Below are 17920 nucleotides of genomic sequence, written 5' to 3'. Positions count from 1 at the left end.
ACACTCCTCCAAACCTACACAGCGTGCTCTCCTCCGTGAATCTGGGATGCATCTTAGGAGACTTCCCAGACACGTGAAAGAGAAATGTACACTAAATGAGCCAGAGAAAGAAACGAAAAAGAAAGCATAAAGGCCAAGCAGTGACTTACAACATTTCAGGGTCTGTTCTATGTTTCCCATCAACGTGTGCTGTTTTCATTAATGGGAGGTTCTCACACACTCCATAAGGGAACAGGCAAAAGTGTAGTTTGTTATAGCTTTAAGGTTCATTCAAACATTTAAGGGATGCAGTAAACCATACATTTCCTCCAGACATTCATCATCTTTGTGAGATCAAGTGCTCATAACCTAAAACATCTCTGACCTTTGAAATATCACCAGGGCTCCTCTGAAGTTTTTTCCTAATAACAAGACTAGTTTTTGATATTTGCCTTGTCATATGAGATTTGAAAGCATCCTTCCGACTATCTGTCAAAGCCACTTCTATTTTGCTGCCAGTCAGATCATTAGTCTAGATCATGGACCAAGTTAGACTATGGGCCCTGGGCCATATCCAGCCCAGTGTTTAAAGACAATCTGTTTAAATAAAGTTTTATTAGGTCACAGCCAAGCTGTTTACATACCATCTATGGCTGCTCTCAGGCTAACAGAGCAAAGTTGTATAGTTGTGACAGAAACTGTATGGTCAGCAAAACCTGAAATATTCATCATCTGGCCCTTGATGAAGAAATTTGTCAACATCTGTTCCAGATCATTCTCTTGTTTAGAAAGAATAAATTCCACCTCAACACTACATATAGATCAGATTCTCAGAGAGGATTTTAGAATTTTCTACATTACCATATTAAACACTTTTCTGATTGGCACAGAAAAAAGCAACTGAAGATAGAATTACTCAACTAGGTGTTAGGAGTCATTAATTCATCAGTTAATTCATTCATTCCACATAACACAATATCACAGTGGTAAATACTAGGGGTGGGATGTGAATGACATATACAAAGCCCCTGGCCCCATGGAGTGAGTATAAAGTAGGATAAGAGAGACAAAGAGTGACTCCTTCACTCATTCATTCGTTCATTCATTGTCAGGTGCTAGGAAATCTTTTAGATACTGGGTATATAACAGTTAAATACACAAACCGTGCATTCTAATAGGGGAGAGAGATAATCAGTAAACAAATACATATGCAGATGGCAGATACTGGCAATGCTGTGATGAGAATATTAGCTGAACCATATGAAGTGAACATTTTTATAAGTCAATATAGTTGAATACTGGCTGTTGCCTATGATTCAGTCTATCAGGGAGATGTGCTAGAGATTGACTTTTGGCTTTAAACTGGGAGGTCAGGGAAGGGCTAACTGAGGAGATGACATGGGAGCTAAGGCTTGAATGAGGAGCAGCCTCTACCCCGCCAATAGCTAAGGAAAGATTGCCAGGCAGGGAGAGGGAGTAGCTAATGAAAATCAAGCCAAAATAGCCTGGCTGTATAACTGAGAAAGAGAAAGACCAGCAGGGCTGGAGCAATGTGAGCTGTGGGGAGAGAGGGAGGAGATTTAGGCGGAGAGGTTCATAAGGATCAGGCCAGATGGGGCCTTGCAGGTTAAAATAATGATACTGGCTTTGACTCTAAGAGTAAAGGGGAAGTTTTAGTAGGGAAGTCACAGGATCTGATTTATGGCATTTGTAATGCTTTCATTCCTCTATGTGCAAAATGGTCTAAGAGAGCAAGAGTGAAGCAGGGAGACTGGTTAGGAGGTAGCATTCTTAGCAAAATGAGATGTTATCAATGGAAGGTGGAAAAAAGTGGACAGAGTCCCTAGGTGCTTAGGAGTCAAATTCAGTAGGAACTGGCAATAGTTTGGATATAAATTAAGAGGGAAAATGGGGGATTAGGGAGACTGCTTAACTTTCCAGTTTGAGTACCTGGCTAGATCACTGTGACTCATAAACCTACTAGAGCTGGAAACCAGTGAGTTCTTGGGGGGACATTATAGATAGAGTTTATAACCTGTTGAGCTTTTGACATCTTTAAGGCATGCAACTGAGCTGAGCTGTCTGAAAGTTGAAGGAGAAAGGGAAACAGAAGTGGAGGTGGGGAAGGACATTTCCTCAGGAGAGAGGATGGAGTTGGAAGAGGAGTTGGCAACAGCTTGCACTGCTAATGAGTTCTATGACTTTGTTTAGTCAATTCATCGATTCCCTTATCTCTAAATGGGAGAGTTAAACTCGATTTGGGGTTTTTAATCCTTCCCCAGAGGTGACTTAGGGCTTATGCATGGGTAAAGGAGACACCAGATATTCTGGGTCCCACTCCCTGCTTAATCCTCCTGTCAACTTTTTTCCTCTCAAGTCATATCTATAAACATCTCATCTTGCACTCAGCATATGTTCAAGTTTATTTTATTCTTTTTTTTTTTTTTGAGACAGAGTCTCACTCTGTCACCCAGGCTGGAATGCAGTGGCACAATCTCAGCTCACTGCAACCTCTGCCTCCCAGGTTCAAGCGATTCTCCTGCCTCAGCCTTCTGAGTAGCTGGGACTACAGGTGCGTGCCACCACACCCAGCTAATTTTTGTATTTTTAGTAGAGACAGGGTTTCACCATGTTGGCCAGGATGGTCTCGATCTCTTGACCTCATGATCCGCCTGCCTCGGTGTCCCAAAGTGCTGGGATTAAGGCATGAGCCACTGTGCCCAGCCTATTTTACTCTTTTAATCATAGGTCTAATACAGTGTCAACTTTTTTCTTCTGTGTACCAAGAATACTTTATTTAATTTTTGAATTTTTTTCTTTGAATGCAGCTGGAGTGTTTGTACTTTCCCAGGAGTCAAATGGGAGAATGCTGAAAATTATTGGCATGTCTTTTGGTGAAAATTAGGTTTCTTTTATGTCCCTTGGGGTAGACAGTCATTAAAACACAGGCAGTAGCCCTACGACCACCCCTGGTTTCTCCATGTAACAAAATGGAACAAGGATGGAGCAATTTCAAATAGACAGTTCTTGAGAAAGGCTTATAACCTGAAATTGTGCCCTGCAAACAGATCATCTCCTAAAACACTATATTGTGGCGTAAGCAGGTTTTAAAATTGTGCCTTTTGACTTTTTAGGAGCAACAGGTTTGGCAGAACTCTAGACTGAGCTCCTGGACAAAACACATGAGGATATCCCAGGTTACGTGGGTTTAAAGGCCTTTTTGCCTTGTAATATGCTTTACATATCAAATGCTCTACTCATTTGTTAATCAGATGAGGACAGTAACTGCTCTTTCTCTTTAATGGAATGGGGCCTCTCATGCCATTCTCTGGATTTCTAAAGCATTTTATTGACATAACTCAGATCACAGACAACCCTGCTAACAACCGTGCTGTGTGGCGTTAGAGTACATACCTCATTCTCCTGCTAGATCACCCATTTATCAGGCTGTGTTTTATCTTTGCTTCTTCCACATATTATAGGCAGAGACTTATTGGTGGCGAGTAAACCGTTCAATGAAGCAAAATTAGCCAAAAGGATGCCTTGTTGTAAACAATTAAGGAATTTAAAATGCAATTTATAAACTCTATCCCTTTATGGTTCCTGACCTCAGAAAAGGATTACACACAGTTAAAAAGCCAGTGGGATAATGCTTGCCAAGAAGAGGTGTGGACAGAATGAACTTGGTGTAGCCAAAGGAGTCAATGTAAAAATGTTTCTCTTTCCCAGGTCTCGCCAGTCCAAGTTTCTGAAACTTCACTTACTCTAGCAAAACTAAGCTTCACTTAAATTTGGGGCATGTTTAGGGGAAAAACAACATTCTCACTGTTTTTTTAAAAAAATGGGTTAAGACTTGAGATCATTATCTAAAAATGCCTTTGGGGGGGATACATGTTTCAAAATCTATAACCATAGTCATATACATTCTTAGAGCTAGAGCCTGCCTTATCCACTGATGTAATAATAGTAAGATAATTGCCTGAGAAAAATTGTTTGAAAGCACTTGTAGGAAGTGTTTCAGTTTTAGAGACAGGTTAGTAATCCAGTTTAAAAAAAAAAGGAAAGCATCATTTATTCTAACAGATGTATCCTAAGAACATTTACAGAAGCACTTTACCATTTTTCAATAATTAAAAATAAAGTTTAAACATGCAACAGAAAAAAAATCACTGAAGGACTCATGAAAATGTAGCTTTCATCAAGAAATCCTGGTAATTATTTAATGAAAGTAAAAAGCTAGGTACACAAAGATGTTCATTATGTTGTTTTTAGTACAAATTAAGGAGTGGAAACAATCTAAATTTTCAACAAAAAGGGTGTATCACCTGAGGTCAGGAGATCGAGACCAGTCTGGGAAACATGGTGAAACTCTGTCTCTACTAAAAATACAAAAAATTAGCTAGGTATGGTGGCGGGCACCTGTAATCCCAGCTATTTGGGAGGCTGAGGCAGAAGAATTGCTTGAACCCGGGAGGTGGAGGTTGCAGTGAGCAGAGATCATGCCACTGCACTCCAGCCTGGGCAACAAGAGCGAAACTCCATCTCAAAAAAAAAAGTACATTAATATTACGGTGCTTTATTTAGCCATTAAAATGGCAGTTATGAAATTTAGGCAGAAACATGAAAACACATTTGCTATGTTAGCTGGAAACAGCAGACTATAAAATAGCACACACTACCTGATGTGCAAAAAGCATCCGTGGAAAGTTCTAGAATATGACATGCAGTACTTTTTAAAAAGAGAATTAAGATGGATATTGGCAATTTTTAAATTTGCTCTTTTCTAAAATCTTGTTCTTAAAAACAACAAAATCAGACAAACATGAAGACAGAAGTCATGCATAGGAAATAAAAACTTAGCAAATTAATACAACATAAATGTCAGGAAAAAGAAGTCCCAGTAACGTATGCACATTTCTCCTCATTTGTATTTCCTGTTTGGGTTCTGGTCTAGCTCCTATGAAGCCATGTTTTGGGGAAGGTATTTGGAAGACATGACACTGTGCAGAACCACTTTTAACAAAAATCCCTCAAATGAACATCTTCATATTTCAAAAATTGCCAAAAACGCATTTGCTAGGAAATACCATTTACAGTCACTGAAGCCCAAGAATTAACTCTGCCAAGGGAGTCAGCTTAGAGAGGATGCATGAACTCTGCCCTTTCTAGCTCCTTGTGTTCTAATTTTTCTGGGCCTCTGAGATATGAGGAGGTCAGAGTGCACTTTTTTAGGAGCATTCAGAGAAAGACTTTATGTCATACATTCTGCCCATTCAGTTTCACCATCAGCTGAGGCCTGGGGGTGGGGGTGGGGGTAGGAGAGAGGTCGGAGGAGGAAACCAAGTTTCCCTTGACCCTTCAAGGACCCTAATAAGGCTTTCTGAAAAAGTTCACTTTTCCTTTCTTTTCTGTTTTTTTAAATTTTTTGAGACGGAGTCTTACTCTGTTGCACAGGCTGGAGTGCACTGGTGTGATCTCTGCTCACTGCAACCTCCACCTCCCAGGTTTAAGCGATTCTCCTGACTCAGCCTCCCAAGTAGCAGGGACTACAGGCACCCACCACCACACCTGGCTAATTTCTGTATTTTTAGTAGAGACAGGGGCGGTTTTGCCATGTTGGCCAGGCTGGTCTCGAACTCCTGACCTCAAAGGGATCCATCCACCTTGGCATCCCAAAGTGCGGGATTATAGATGTGAGCCTCCACACCTGGCCAAATTTTGCTTTTCTATCTGAAGTCCCAGAAAGTTGACCACATTCCACCTCACACTTTTAATGACCCCTGAAGCCCCAAAATTCAATATGAGGATTCCTTCCAGTGAGTCAGCTGGTGTCATTTAAATAAGACTGTCCTTCCTCATTGCCAAGGCTTCCCGACCTCCCCCCTGGGGTGAAACCGGAGGACCTCACGTTCACAGGCCACTCCTTACATATCTGCCTCCGAACAGTCTTCCCACTAGTAGATCTGCGCATCCCTGAACCCCACAAGGTGCATTTCAAGCAACCCCAACCACTTCTGCACAGGGGTGGGGCGGGAGCAGGGCCTTGGCTATGAACTCAAACCAGGATGCAAGAGAAAGCAAAGCAGGCCTACCTTAAAACTTTCCAGTTTTTCAGAGGATCCAAGTCAGAGACCAAGGAAACCATTGTCTAGGAGCCGGCTGAGGGCGAGTCCGGAGAGGAGGAGGCGGGGATGGGGTGCTGGGGAACAGACGGAGGATTCTGGACCCAGGCCGGGCCCTGGCGCCCCGCGGCTCCCTCCTTCCCGGGCTGACACGCACTTTTCCTGACTTCTCTCCACCCCGCAAATCAATCCTGCGCTCTCCTCCGTCCCACACCCGACTCCCAGCTCCACACCACCTTTTAAAGCCCCGGTAATCTGCTCCAACTGATCAAATTTGACCTTTTTGTAGCCCACTTTATTCCAAGCACAGCTCTCACTTAAATCTCTCTTTATTAACACCGTCCTTCTTGGCTTTCTTTGGGAACAAACACAGATCAAGCCTGAAGCCTCTGGACTTTACCAGCAATCATTCACAGATTACTGCAAGCTGCAGCCTTCCCCTCCTTGGGGGTATTTCTCCTGCCTCGGAGATTTTGCTTTTCTTATTCCTGGCAGGAGACTGGTTAGGTTTCTTTCCTCCTTTTTTCGTGGCTTAGGTTCTGGGACTCTGACACTGGGCTTAGAGCTATCCTCAGAGGCTGTAACTACATTACTGTTAGGATTTGTTTTCAAAAAATTATTTGGAACAGGACTGCTAACAAGCTAGACTTTACTGTGTGTTTTCTGGCAGGGATTTTTTGCTACACTGCTCCCCCACCCTTTGCTGGCTTTCTTGTGTTTTTAAATAACATGAAGGAGGAAATGCAGAATCTCTTTAAACACGAAGAGAAAAGGGTATGGGCTCCCCCCTACTCGCCCCCCACCTTGTATGTCTTGTCATTTATTGAAAACCAAACATCCTTCCAATACTCATTTGAAATTGTGCATGAGAGATGTTTTAAAATATCTGGGCAGTACTGTTTTCCTATACTGTTTGTTCATAGTTTGTCTCCTTATCCCTCTGCCCCTGTATAGGTTCTTTGGGACTGTACTGATTTTTTATTTTCATAAGCACTGCCTCTTAAGCAGAGGCTTTTAAGCTTGGAGGGTCCTGGTTTGAACTAAGACCTCTGCAGCTGAAGCTCTTCCTCCTGCCCTCAGGATCCTGGAAGTAGCCGACCTTGAAATCCTCTGGTCCAGTGGCTTCCAGACCATGGCTGGCCAGCCCGTCAAGATTTCTGCTGCAGCTGCCTGCAACATGAGCTTTACTTGATAGTCTTTCTTTATATTAAATTCCTCTTTTTCTTATGCTTATTTTTAAAAGACATTTTTAAAGTCATTCCCATAAATGGAAAATCAGCTTCACTGGTCTTCGGTAGAAGGCAAATGCAGGGAATAACTAAAATAAAACGATTATTATTATGCCCAGACACTGAGACCAGCTAAAGGCTCTGATTTAGGTCTTTCTTTTTTCTCTTTGTTGCAAAGAGAGTTTACGCAATGTTAAGAGTGTTAAGAACATACCTGCACCAGCCAGAGACTTCCCTGAGAAGGAAGAGGGAAGACTGCAAGAAAACACGTTGTGGTTCAATGCTTTGTCATGTCCTTGTTACTAGAAAGCATCAGACCGGAGGAAGGGTCCCAACTTCTTCCCTTCAAGCAGAGCCTTCTAAGAAAGAGAGTCTCTGTTCTTTCCTGCGGGGAAGATGCTCCCACAGGTTTTGGAATCAGGCTACTTTTACTGTCAGAAAGCTTTTGGCACTCCAAACACCTATCCCAGCATTTTAAATCCCTTTCTTACCACCCTGTTCTCCATGGACCCGTGGATCTTAAAATATGCAGCTAACCCTCTGTTTAGATTTGTTTTCTCTTTAGCAGTCATGGATACTCTCCTTAATGGCTGTGAATGACTTTCTTCAGAAGGGCAACTGTCTTTAGACTAAAATTAAAAGAGAATTTCATACCTCGTATAAAAATCATTGCCTTTCTGGGACTTCAAGCTTCTTCCTGGGCTGTGTTATCCCACCGTGAATCTTAGACCACAACGTAATCATGTGTAAACATTTACATAACACTTTTAATCCCCAAGTACTTCACCAAATGTGGGTGATAATAATAGCTTTTATATGGAGTGTACCTCCAAAGGGTTCTGGGTGCTTTGATAATTAATGAAATGTTTTTCCCTTTAGAAAGTTAGCAAGAGAGTAACAAAAGATTATAATGAAATAGTTTCTGCAACTATAATGACATCATCCTCATCCTTAGCCCATGGCACAAGGGAGACTCAGGTCTGGGGAAGGGAGGGAAATGGGTTCTTAACGCTTAGAGTTCAGGGTTAATGGAGGAAAGGGGGTGGGATTTGGCGTTTGGCCAAAGGACAAAAGGACAAACCCATTTTCGTAAATTATGAAACACCGTTTTAAAGCAGTTGTCTTTTCAAAAACTTTTTAAAGGTAAAATAAAATCTTAAATAAAATAAAGATTTTATTTAAAGATTTTAAATAAAATCTTGTACCAAGCCCAAGTACAGAAACAGATACAGTAGTAGCTAAAGTTTATTACTAGGTACTAGGAACGGTTCTAATTTCATTAGGTGTGTTGATTCATTCACTCCTCATAACCAACTTGCTTATGAGGTAAGTTATGAGTTGTACTTCCCATTTGTTAATGTAAATGAAGACATTTGGGTGTGGAGAGATTAAGGAACTGGTCTGAGCTCTCAGGGCACTGAACTTAGAAGCGATGCCTGTGGACCCGGTGAGTAACCGCCACACAGCCCTTCTTCCATCTGCTTGGGTGCTTTTTAAAAGGGATTTTTAAAGTCATTTCCATAAATGGAAAATCAGCTTCACTGGTCTTTGGGAGAAGGCAACTGCAGGGAACAACTAAAATATAACAATTATTGTTATGCCCAGACACTGGGGTGGGGATGGGATTGGGGTTAGGATCAGGATAGGGATGGGTAAGAGGAATCCCTGAGTCTCACAGATTCACTCCTAAGACCCTATAGAGAAACCCTAGAGTTTAGGAGGATAACGTTTGAAACCCACTTCCCAAAAGTATTTAGAGAGGAAGGAGAGAAATTATCTTTTAAAGGATGCATTGAGTCCAAGAAGGGCAGAATATTTTGCCTTTCTTTTTCTTAATTTCAAGGTCCAAGTGTGTGTGTGTTTATGTTTACATATACTGGATATTAATTCCATGCTATCACATACTGCAAATTTCTTTTTCCTTTTCCCTAAGTATTTCATTCCTGATTTCAATGGATCACACCTAATGGATCTGTTTCCTACTAAGAAATAGGCCATCAAGACAATTAATTCATCTTCAGCAATGAGGGTGCTTCCTAAACACAAACAAACAGAAATGTTGTCTTGTTCAAAACTGGGCCAACTATTTATCTGTAACACAGAAAGGCAACAGTAAATTTTCTATTTATAAAAATGAGTTAGGTTCAGCCTTAATAAACTTCAGCCCCGAATTAGTTTTCCGCCATGTCACTCTATAAATTGTAAGAGTTCATTCTCTTTGTCTTCTTTTTCACAATTTTGATACATTTACCCCTTTACATCAAAATTTTTTTTTGGCATTCATAATGATTCTTAAAGAGTCACCTCTCCTGAGAGTTCCCTATCTGTTAAAAAAAAGAAAAGTTGAATCCATGTAATGCAACATTCATGATTGTCCTGATGGTACCAGCAACAAGACTCGTCACTTTCCTTTTCATACAGCTAACATTTCTGTGATCTCCCTCCGCCTTCCTTTGGTTTCTTCGGTAGAGAAGCCAAAACCACAACCCAATTCCAAACAAAAATAAAGCCCACTGTTTGTACCTCCTCCATCCAAGCAAACCCAACCCTCTAAGCCTGTGGTTTCCGCATGTATTGGGGTTAGAGTCATGAGGGAAGTGTGGGAAAATGTGGAGTATCAGTCAGGAGGCAACACTAGGAGCCGAGGAATCTGCATTTCTATCAGACCTTGGCAGAGAGCGCCCTGGGAAATGCGGATGTAGAAGGTCACAAGAACATCTCTCCTGGTTATACAGCGTTCCAGGTGGGCTTTCATGTGGTTGAGGATAATATCATTAGCACCAAAGGTGAAAATCCATGGAAGCTCATCTTATTTTAGCAGAAGAGTAGGATGGGCCTCGTGGCACGAGTAAGCCAAACAAGGAAAAGGCATTCACCATCAACTGTAAGTAAAGCCAACCATTTAATAAGGCTCTGAAAGACAGGTGTGGTGTCTTAGTAAGTTGCTGCCCCACAAAATGTCTAATTTCCTGGTAGGGACTTTAAAAGAAAAACTGGTTTGTTAGGAAAGAAATACAAAATTTTCTTTGTCATTTTTTTATTCGTCTTTCTTTGGGTGTCTCCATTTCTTATAAACTGCAGTTTTCTTCCTAAGGATCTGATTATCCTAAACATTTTTTTGTTTTTGTTGTTGTTTTGGAGAGGCTTGCTTTAAACTTATTTATTCCTAATTCTGTTACTTCCTGGTTTAAATTCTTTCCCTTTCTGGTTATCCTAGTTTTTTTTTCTCTTCTTATTTTTGCCGGCTCTTGCCTTCTTCTCAGGTGAGTAAGCTCTCTCCATCCTCTTAAGAAAGTGAAATGACTAATTGGAAATGCATTCTCCTGCTGCAGAAGAAGATTTCCCAATCTTGTTAACGTGCCAAAATTTTAAGGTTGGCAGATGGAGTGAGCTAAAAAACCCCAGCACTTGCTCTGGACCCTGGAAATAGGACCCAGCTTCCCATGCTTTTCATAGCAAACCACGGCGTGGCAACAATGATAGTCAAGGGTTCCAAGATAAAATACAGCACACCCAGTGTGCATCAGATTTCAGAGAAACGACAAATAATTTTTTAGTATAAGTATGGCCCTAACCATTGCATGGGATATACTTATACCAAAAAAAAGAAAACATTGTCTTTTTATCTGAAATTCAACTTTGTGTTCCTCTGTTTTTATTTTCTAAATCTGGCAACCCTCTGCTAAACGGATTTTAAATAAAAATTACCAACATCACTGTGGTGATTATTTTTTATTTATGGAGGTTGGTAATGGTACCTTTGACGTTATTGACTAGGCGTCAAAATAAATTTATTTGTTCTTCAAGCTTTATATTGTTTTAGTTGTTATAAGCCAAACATAAAAAGGCCCTTTTGAGGTTGCTTTTTGAACAAAGCAGTGATAGGATCAAAATATGCCTATTTCTTCAAATATGGAAAATTAGGCAATTCCATACAGTCTTCTTGTCCTAAGATTGGCTAGTTGAACGCATTTTTAAGTGTTGGTAATATTGATGTGTTGAGAAGCATTGAAACTGATGTTTTGTAAAACATGGGGCATGTCTATATTATATTTATTTTATGCACAGTGACTTGGCAGTTAATGTAGCGACTATGTTTTCTTATTTTGTTTGTTTGTTTTTTTTCCCAAGCATCAGCTCCCACTGTAAAAAATCTGCACCTGAATAGTTAGCCATTAATCTTGAGTTACATAAAATGTGTTTTGTACATATCCTCACTTTAATGATGTCTATAGAGACAAACTTCCAAAGATGGCTTTTTTCTTTCTCTTTTTTAGATAAATGAATGTAACTTTAATGGGATTTCAGGTGCTTTCGTGTTTTTCTCACAAAACCTGATACAATGAAAAGTCTATGAACAAAGATATGTGTTTTGCTCCTTCATCAATGACTTAGGAATTGCTATTATGGGACATTTGATAAGCTAAAAAAAAAAAAAAAAATTCTGAAGGGCCTCTAAAGAGACAGCTTCAAAGCCTGCTACATATATGTGAAAGACCCAGTGCATTATTTGGGGTCCACGTATGTGTCTGACATTTTCTGCTGGTGCTAAGGCTCTCCTAACAATTGGGAAGGAATGCTTTTTTCATTTGGAATCTTGGTCAGCTGAACAGGAGGGTAAAATGGATTAAAGCCAGGGGAAGGGGAATGTTGGATCTCTGCCAGGCATATTTTAAAGTGAGAAAGGAAGAGAGGAAGGAGACTCACACCCAGCCAGCTGCTTTTCATACCATTCAAAGGAATCACAGGCCAAATTTGGTACATACAGTAGGGGGGAAAAAAGAGCTTTAACTCCTATACTGCCATGGGAGATGAGATTTTCAAGGCTGTGTCATGTTCTTCTTTTAATTTCCAGTCGGCCTTTGTTAGCACACAGGGCTCACACCCACAGGGACAAAGGAATACCCAAAGGAAAAATCTGTGGCTCAGATAGTCTCCATATCATAGGCCAGGGAATCACACCTGAAACATTGATCTTACAGTCTTTTTTGGTTTTGTTTTTCTTTGAATGGCAGCTTTAGATTGTTCTGGTTTTTGTGTGCTTACAAACAGGACTTCTCATCTGTTTTTAAGAGGGAAATCTGAGTCTTCAAGGAAAGCCAAATACAGTCGCCAAGTTGCCAGTCAAAGAAACAATGTCAACACCTGCTCATAGAGATGGAATTCCTAACCCGGAATATTGCCCTTGAATTACAATGAGAAAAAGGTAGGCCTTCCATTATTACCCACTCCCCACTCCCCCACAAAAACTCCAGCAGACCTAAGTAAAGTTAAAATGTACCACAAATTCACTTGAAGACAGATCTAAAAACTAACTTGTTAATTTAATTCAAGGTGGTAACCACTGCACACAAATATTGATTGATTATTGATTGATTACATAAAGCATTTGTTGAGCAATCAAATGATCCGTTTAGCATGTCAAAACATTTTCTGATTTGGCTTCTAGGTAAGGCAGTACTTCCCACTGTGGTGAGGAACCTCTCTCCCTCCCTCCCTCCTTCCTTCCCTCCCTTCCTTCCTTTCTTCCTTCTTCCCTCCCTCCCTCCTTTCTTCCTTTCTTCCTTCCTTCTTCCCTCCCTCCCTCCTTTCTTCCTTTCTTCCTTCCTTCTTCCCTCCCTCCCTCCTTTCTTCCTTCTTCTTTCCTTCTTCCCTCCTTCTTCCCTCCGTCCCTCCCTTTCTTTCTCCCTCCCTTCCTCCCTCCCTTCTTCCCTCCTTCCTTCCTTCCTCCCTTTCTCCCTCCTTCCTTCCTCCCTTTCTCCCTCCTTCCTTCCTCCCTCTCTCCCTCCTTCCTTCTCCCTTCCTTCTCCTTTCCTTCTCCCTTTGCTTCCCTTCCTCCTTCTCTCCTTCCTTCTTTCCTTCAAAGTTTTTGATTCGTTGTAGACCAGTACTTCTGCTAAATACAAATAAAATCGAGCTATTAGAAAAACAATATAAACCCTATTAAGAAAAATATTGGATTAACAGCCATAAAATTACTCTGTCAAATTGCTATGCATTTCCAAATTCTTACTCCTAATCGTCGTAAACTGTAATAAACAATCCACAGACCAGCGCTGGTCCACTTTAACACCCTGGGGAGCCCTGATAAAACGTATTCCCCAACAATAAGAAAACAATTCACAGAGACTTTTAAAGAATTATTTTAGGATCTACACTGAACTAGAAGCTTTATAATCTAAGGTGAATAGAAACTATATCCATTTACACTATTGATGAAAAGAAAAAAATACACTAAACTATTCTAGTAAAAAATGAAAAGTTTACCTCAATGATCTCAGTAGTCACCTGATGCCAAACATTTCTAAAGTCATAATTTAATGAGAAATTTAAAAATCATTTATAATTACATGAGTGATTTAAAAGTTGGGACATGAGTCCATTGAAAATACATCTTTGTTTATTGGCAAAGTTGGAAATTTGTAGCTGTACCCCGGCTCCAACTGGTTTCTTGAATTCCTATTTTTTTTTTTTTTTTGCCACATTAAAGAGAGGAAAACAAAGCTCACCTGCTAGTTTACCACACTCAATCTATAAAAATCTCAGTGACTTCCCCCAGAAAGCTATGTAGACTATAAAATATTTCAGAGTGTTTCTAACATAATTTCTGCTATTGTATGTCAACATTTTTTTAGATCACTAAACAATTGAGATGGAGTTGTAAGTAGAAAGATCTAAAATGAAAATAGAGAATTTTATTGAATGAATACATAAAATTTAGTATGTATCAGGGAGAGTTCTAAAGGTTTACAAAAAGTAGCCCACTAAATACTCATAACAATCTCTGAGGTATGCTCTATTTTAATCTTCATTTTATAGGCGAGGAAACTAAGCACAGATGGGGTAAAGGATGATTGTAGTTTGCGGGTGGCAGAGGCCAAATTTGGAGCCAGGTGATCTAGCTTGAGAGTCCTACTGAATTCCTTACAGAAAGGGCATCTTCTAACTGACAATCAGAAAGAAGGATAAATAAAGCATCTTTAGAATCATACGGATCATTCAATTGGACAATTGAATGAACACTGTGATTTAAATAAATATTTTCCATGAACATATTTAATTCATAGAACATGGTAGAAGGCAGAAACCACAGGTTTAACCTTAGGTCACTGAAGATTCATTGGTAATCCTTTCACCAGTCACCTCTCCTTTTAAAAACCAAATCTGTGTCCTTTGAGCAAGACAGCGATAGTATTATCATGACCACTTGCTTGCCGTAATACCTGTCTTTGTAAACATCTATCCCTAATTTGTCCTTTATAAAGGAAAATAATTCCCACTTTAGCTCTCATATATGTATCATGTAATATACTCTATGAGAATTTATAAAAGAATCAATGGTTTTTCAGGTGTAGGCAACAGAAACTATGCAAGCATTTCCAGAATCCAAAGAAGGATTAGTATTGTCATATATAAATCAAAGCCTACATACATGTAGGTACTATCATGAGGGAGACATTCCCAAGGGGTAAAGGACAGAGCTAGACAACAATAATTATAGTAGGGTTCTGTTAGCACAAACTTTAACAAATACATAATGGGAATACAAAAACTTGAATATAAAAACTAATAGATGATTTTAAAAAACCATAACAGAGAAACTGGAATAAATTATTCAACTAATGTCATAAGAAATATTATGAGAACGCTGTGGAGGTAAAAAGATTAGATCTTCAATTCATATTCAAAACCAAAATAAATAACAGTCAGAAAAGTTAAATATACAAAGTGAAGCTATAGAAAATTAGAGAAAAATATAAGGAAGGCAAATTTTTGTCTTGATAATTTCTTTTCTTGCTTTTATGTGAAAGCATTTATAAAGAACAATTTTAAATAAAATGCAATTAAAAATATAAAGAAAAGTTCACGTTTGAGTTCATAAAAATCCGTTTATCAAAAACATCCTGTATAACAGTAAAAATGAAAGACAAATTAAGAAATGTATATGGATCTGTTAAAGAGCAAAACCCTGTGGATACAATAATAGATAATATGTATGCAAAAGCCAAACCAGAAAATGTATGGAAGAAGAAATTCAAATGAAACAATGCATATAAAAACTATCTGTATAAGAATCAAGAAATATAAGTTAAAACAAAATGCAATATAGCATTTTACCCATCAAATTTGTAAACACCTTTAATTGATTATATGCAATGACACAATGAAGTACAATGAAATAGGCCCACTCATATATGGCTGGTGAGTGTTTCAATTGCTGTCCAGAAAGCAATTTGGCAGCATGTATCAAAAACTAAAAACAATGTTATGTTTGACACAGGATTTTTATTTCTAAAAGTTCTCTTCTTAAAGGTTTATGTGCAGGATATTCGTAGTAGTATTAATTATATTAATAAGCTATCAGAGGCAACTTAGTGTCTAATAATTTAATGTGGGTTAAATATATATGCATATGACATATCTATAAAACTGGATATTATGAAACAATCAAAAACATGTTTTGGTGGAATGACTTTGAAAGACTTTCAAAATGAAATAACTGATCAAAAGGCACAAAATGGTACACAGAATGTGATATCAATATTTTGTATTGCTACCAGGACTGCAAACTCAACTGCCAATAGTCCCCAGAGAGGAACCATAGAGGTACTGTGGACAGGGAAGTTGTCTATTAAAATGCAACAGTATTTTTTTTTCTCTTGCTTTTCTAGAAACATTCAGCTTTCTTGGTCTAGCTTTCTCTTTTGCAATCATCTTTCCTCCCCACAACACCCATATTTCTTTCCTCTTACTCTAATTGAAGACAAGCCACAGGAAAATCTCTAGGGTAAGACAGCATAATAACTGGCAAGACAACTCAGTACCAACAAAGGGCAAGCAGGAGTGGGTGTGAAGCAGGAGAGAGGAGCTCTCCGAAGATAGGGTCCCTAACCCAGCTCCAATCTTTCCATGCCACTGTAGACTGGAGCCCAGACAAAAACACATTGAGCTGCTTTCAGTTTTTGACTTCCAACATTCATACTTATATGTGCAAATGGAAAAAAATACTGGAAAGAGGCTGGGCAGGGTGGCTCACACCTGTAATCCTAGCACTTTGGGAGGCTAAGGTGGGCAGATCACCTGAGGTCAGGAGTTCGAGATCAGCCTGGCCAATGTGGCAAAACCCCATCTGTACTAAAAATACAAAGATTAGCCGGGCGTGGTGGCACACGCCGGTGATCCCAGCTACTTGGGAGGGTGAGGCACAAGAATCGCTTGAATCTGGGAGGTGGAGGTTGCAGTGAGCTAAGACTGCACCATTGCACTCCAGCCTGGGCGACAGAGCGAGACTCCATCTCAAAAAAAAAAAAAAAAAAAAAAAAAGACGGAAGGAAATATACAAAAGTGATACAATTATTGGTACAATTTCAATCACTTAATTTTATTTTCTTCATACTTTTCCTTATTTACTAAGTTATTTCCATATATTTCTTTCTATAATCAGAAAACCAGGACCATTCTCATATTATTCTATTTAGTCACTCTTTTAGGAGGTACAAAGTAGTTTTAGAAAAAAAAGGTCCTATTTTGAAGTTTGCCTCTGACCTCCTATTTTGAAATATATCCACACAGCTACATTCTTATAGACTGTTGTTACTTGTACAAACATTTCCTACTTGTCTGAAGCTTCTTTGAAAAGCAGGGCTTCAAAAATTTGTCTAATTTTTCTCCCATAATTATGGCTTGCACTAATCTTTTTTGGCCTCATTTTCAGCAAATCATATCTACTGTCCTCAAGTATTTCTAGGTGATGTTAAGCAATTTTCTAATCTAGTGGTAGAGTCTATTGGTGATACGATTTTGACAGTTCACTGGCCAAAGTGTCTTTTATTATAGAAAATATTAGGACATCCCATAATGATTGAACAGCACGGCTTTGGAAGCAGAAAAGAAGGCTTTAAGGTTTAAGCTAGCACTGCCATGCCATCTCTGGGACACATGCTTCTCTGGATAGTCACCTTATAAATGGGGATTAAAAAAAGAAAGGGGAATATAGAATGTAGCCAACCAGTGCAGTATTTGATCTAGGAAAAAAGAATGTAACAAGGTCAGCTGATTGAGGGTAATGATAAAATAACTGGGAAAAACTACAGAGCCCTGACTTTACGTAGGTACGTAGGGACAAAGAATGCTTTTCACAAAGCTCAAAATGATTTAATTACAGAATCACTGCTGTACATTAACAATAATCTTTATATATCTCTGCCTTCAGGTGTCTTCTGTATAAAAGCTAAGGCTTCCTGAGAAACAAGCTTGTTTGACCATTTCTCTCCTGTTTATAAAGCTTGCATTTTACGAAAATTGGGAAACTGGAGAGAAAAAGCTTGAGTTCACTTTTAACCAGCTGTTGTTTTTTTCTAATTTCTCTGTTTTACTCTAAGTATGTTCTGTTTTTAAAAGTATTAAATGAAAAGCAAAAATGAAAATTGTCGATAGCATAAAAACAACTGTATCCTAGCTATTAGGCCAGCATTACTGGACCAGAAACCATTATAATTCATTTTCAAAAAAAGGCTTGATATAACCTTTAAATAAGAATTTCTGTGTGTGTGTGTGTGTGTGTGTGTGTGTGTGTGTGTATGTGATATC

At 39.1% G+C, this 17920-nt stretch overlaps 1 protein-coding gene and 1 long non-coding RNA gene across 10 annotated transcripts in view; one reads left to right on the top strand and one right to left on the bottom strand.

Annotated features, from left to right (window-relative positions):
- Positions 1-6467, bottom strand: part of CELF2 (CUGBP Elav-like family member 2) — a 541707-nt gene extending 535240 nt beyond the window's left edge. For 2 of the 4 annotated variants that reach the window (XM_063727160.1, XM_024253110.3), the window contains exon 1: positions 6072-6467. In XM_063727160.1, coding sequence (XP_063583230.1) covers positions 6072-6124 — 53 coding nt within the window. In that variant the 5' untranslated portion in view covers positions 6125-6467. The remainder of the gene's footprint in view (positions 1-6071) is intronic. The other 2 variants (XM_063727159.1, XM_024253106.3) reach the window with 2 other exon arrangements.
- Positions 6468-9906: 3439 nt separating this feature from the next.
- The window catches only part of LOC103891586 (uncharacterized), a 134878-nt gene continuing 126864 nt past the window's right edge, over positions 9907-17920 (top strand). For 5 of the 6 annotated variants that reach the window (XR_010141478.1, XR_010141479.1, XR_008510273.2 and 2 more), the window contains exons 1-2: positions 9926-10214; positions 12383-12536. This is a non-coding gene — a long non-coding RNA (uncharacterized LOC103891586). Of the gene's footprint in view, positions 10215-12382; positions 12537-17920 lie in introns of all 6 variants that reach the window. The other variant, XR_010141480.1, reaches the window with a different exon arrangement.

This window comes from Pongo abelii, chromosome 8, assembly GCF_028885655.2.
Source record: "Pongo abelii isolate AG06213 chromosome 8, NHGRI_mPonAbe1-v2.0_pri, whole genome shotgun sequence".
NCBI classification, from domain to species: Eukaryota; Metazoa; Chordata; class Mammalia; order Primates; family Hominidae; genus Pongo; species Pongo abelii.
This window is presented reverse-complemented; position numbering and strand designations above follow the sequence as displayed.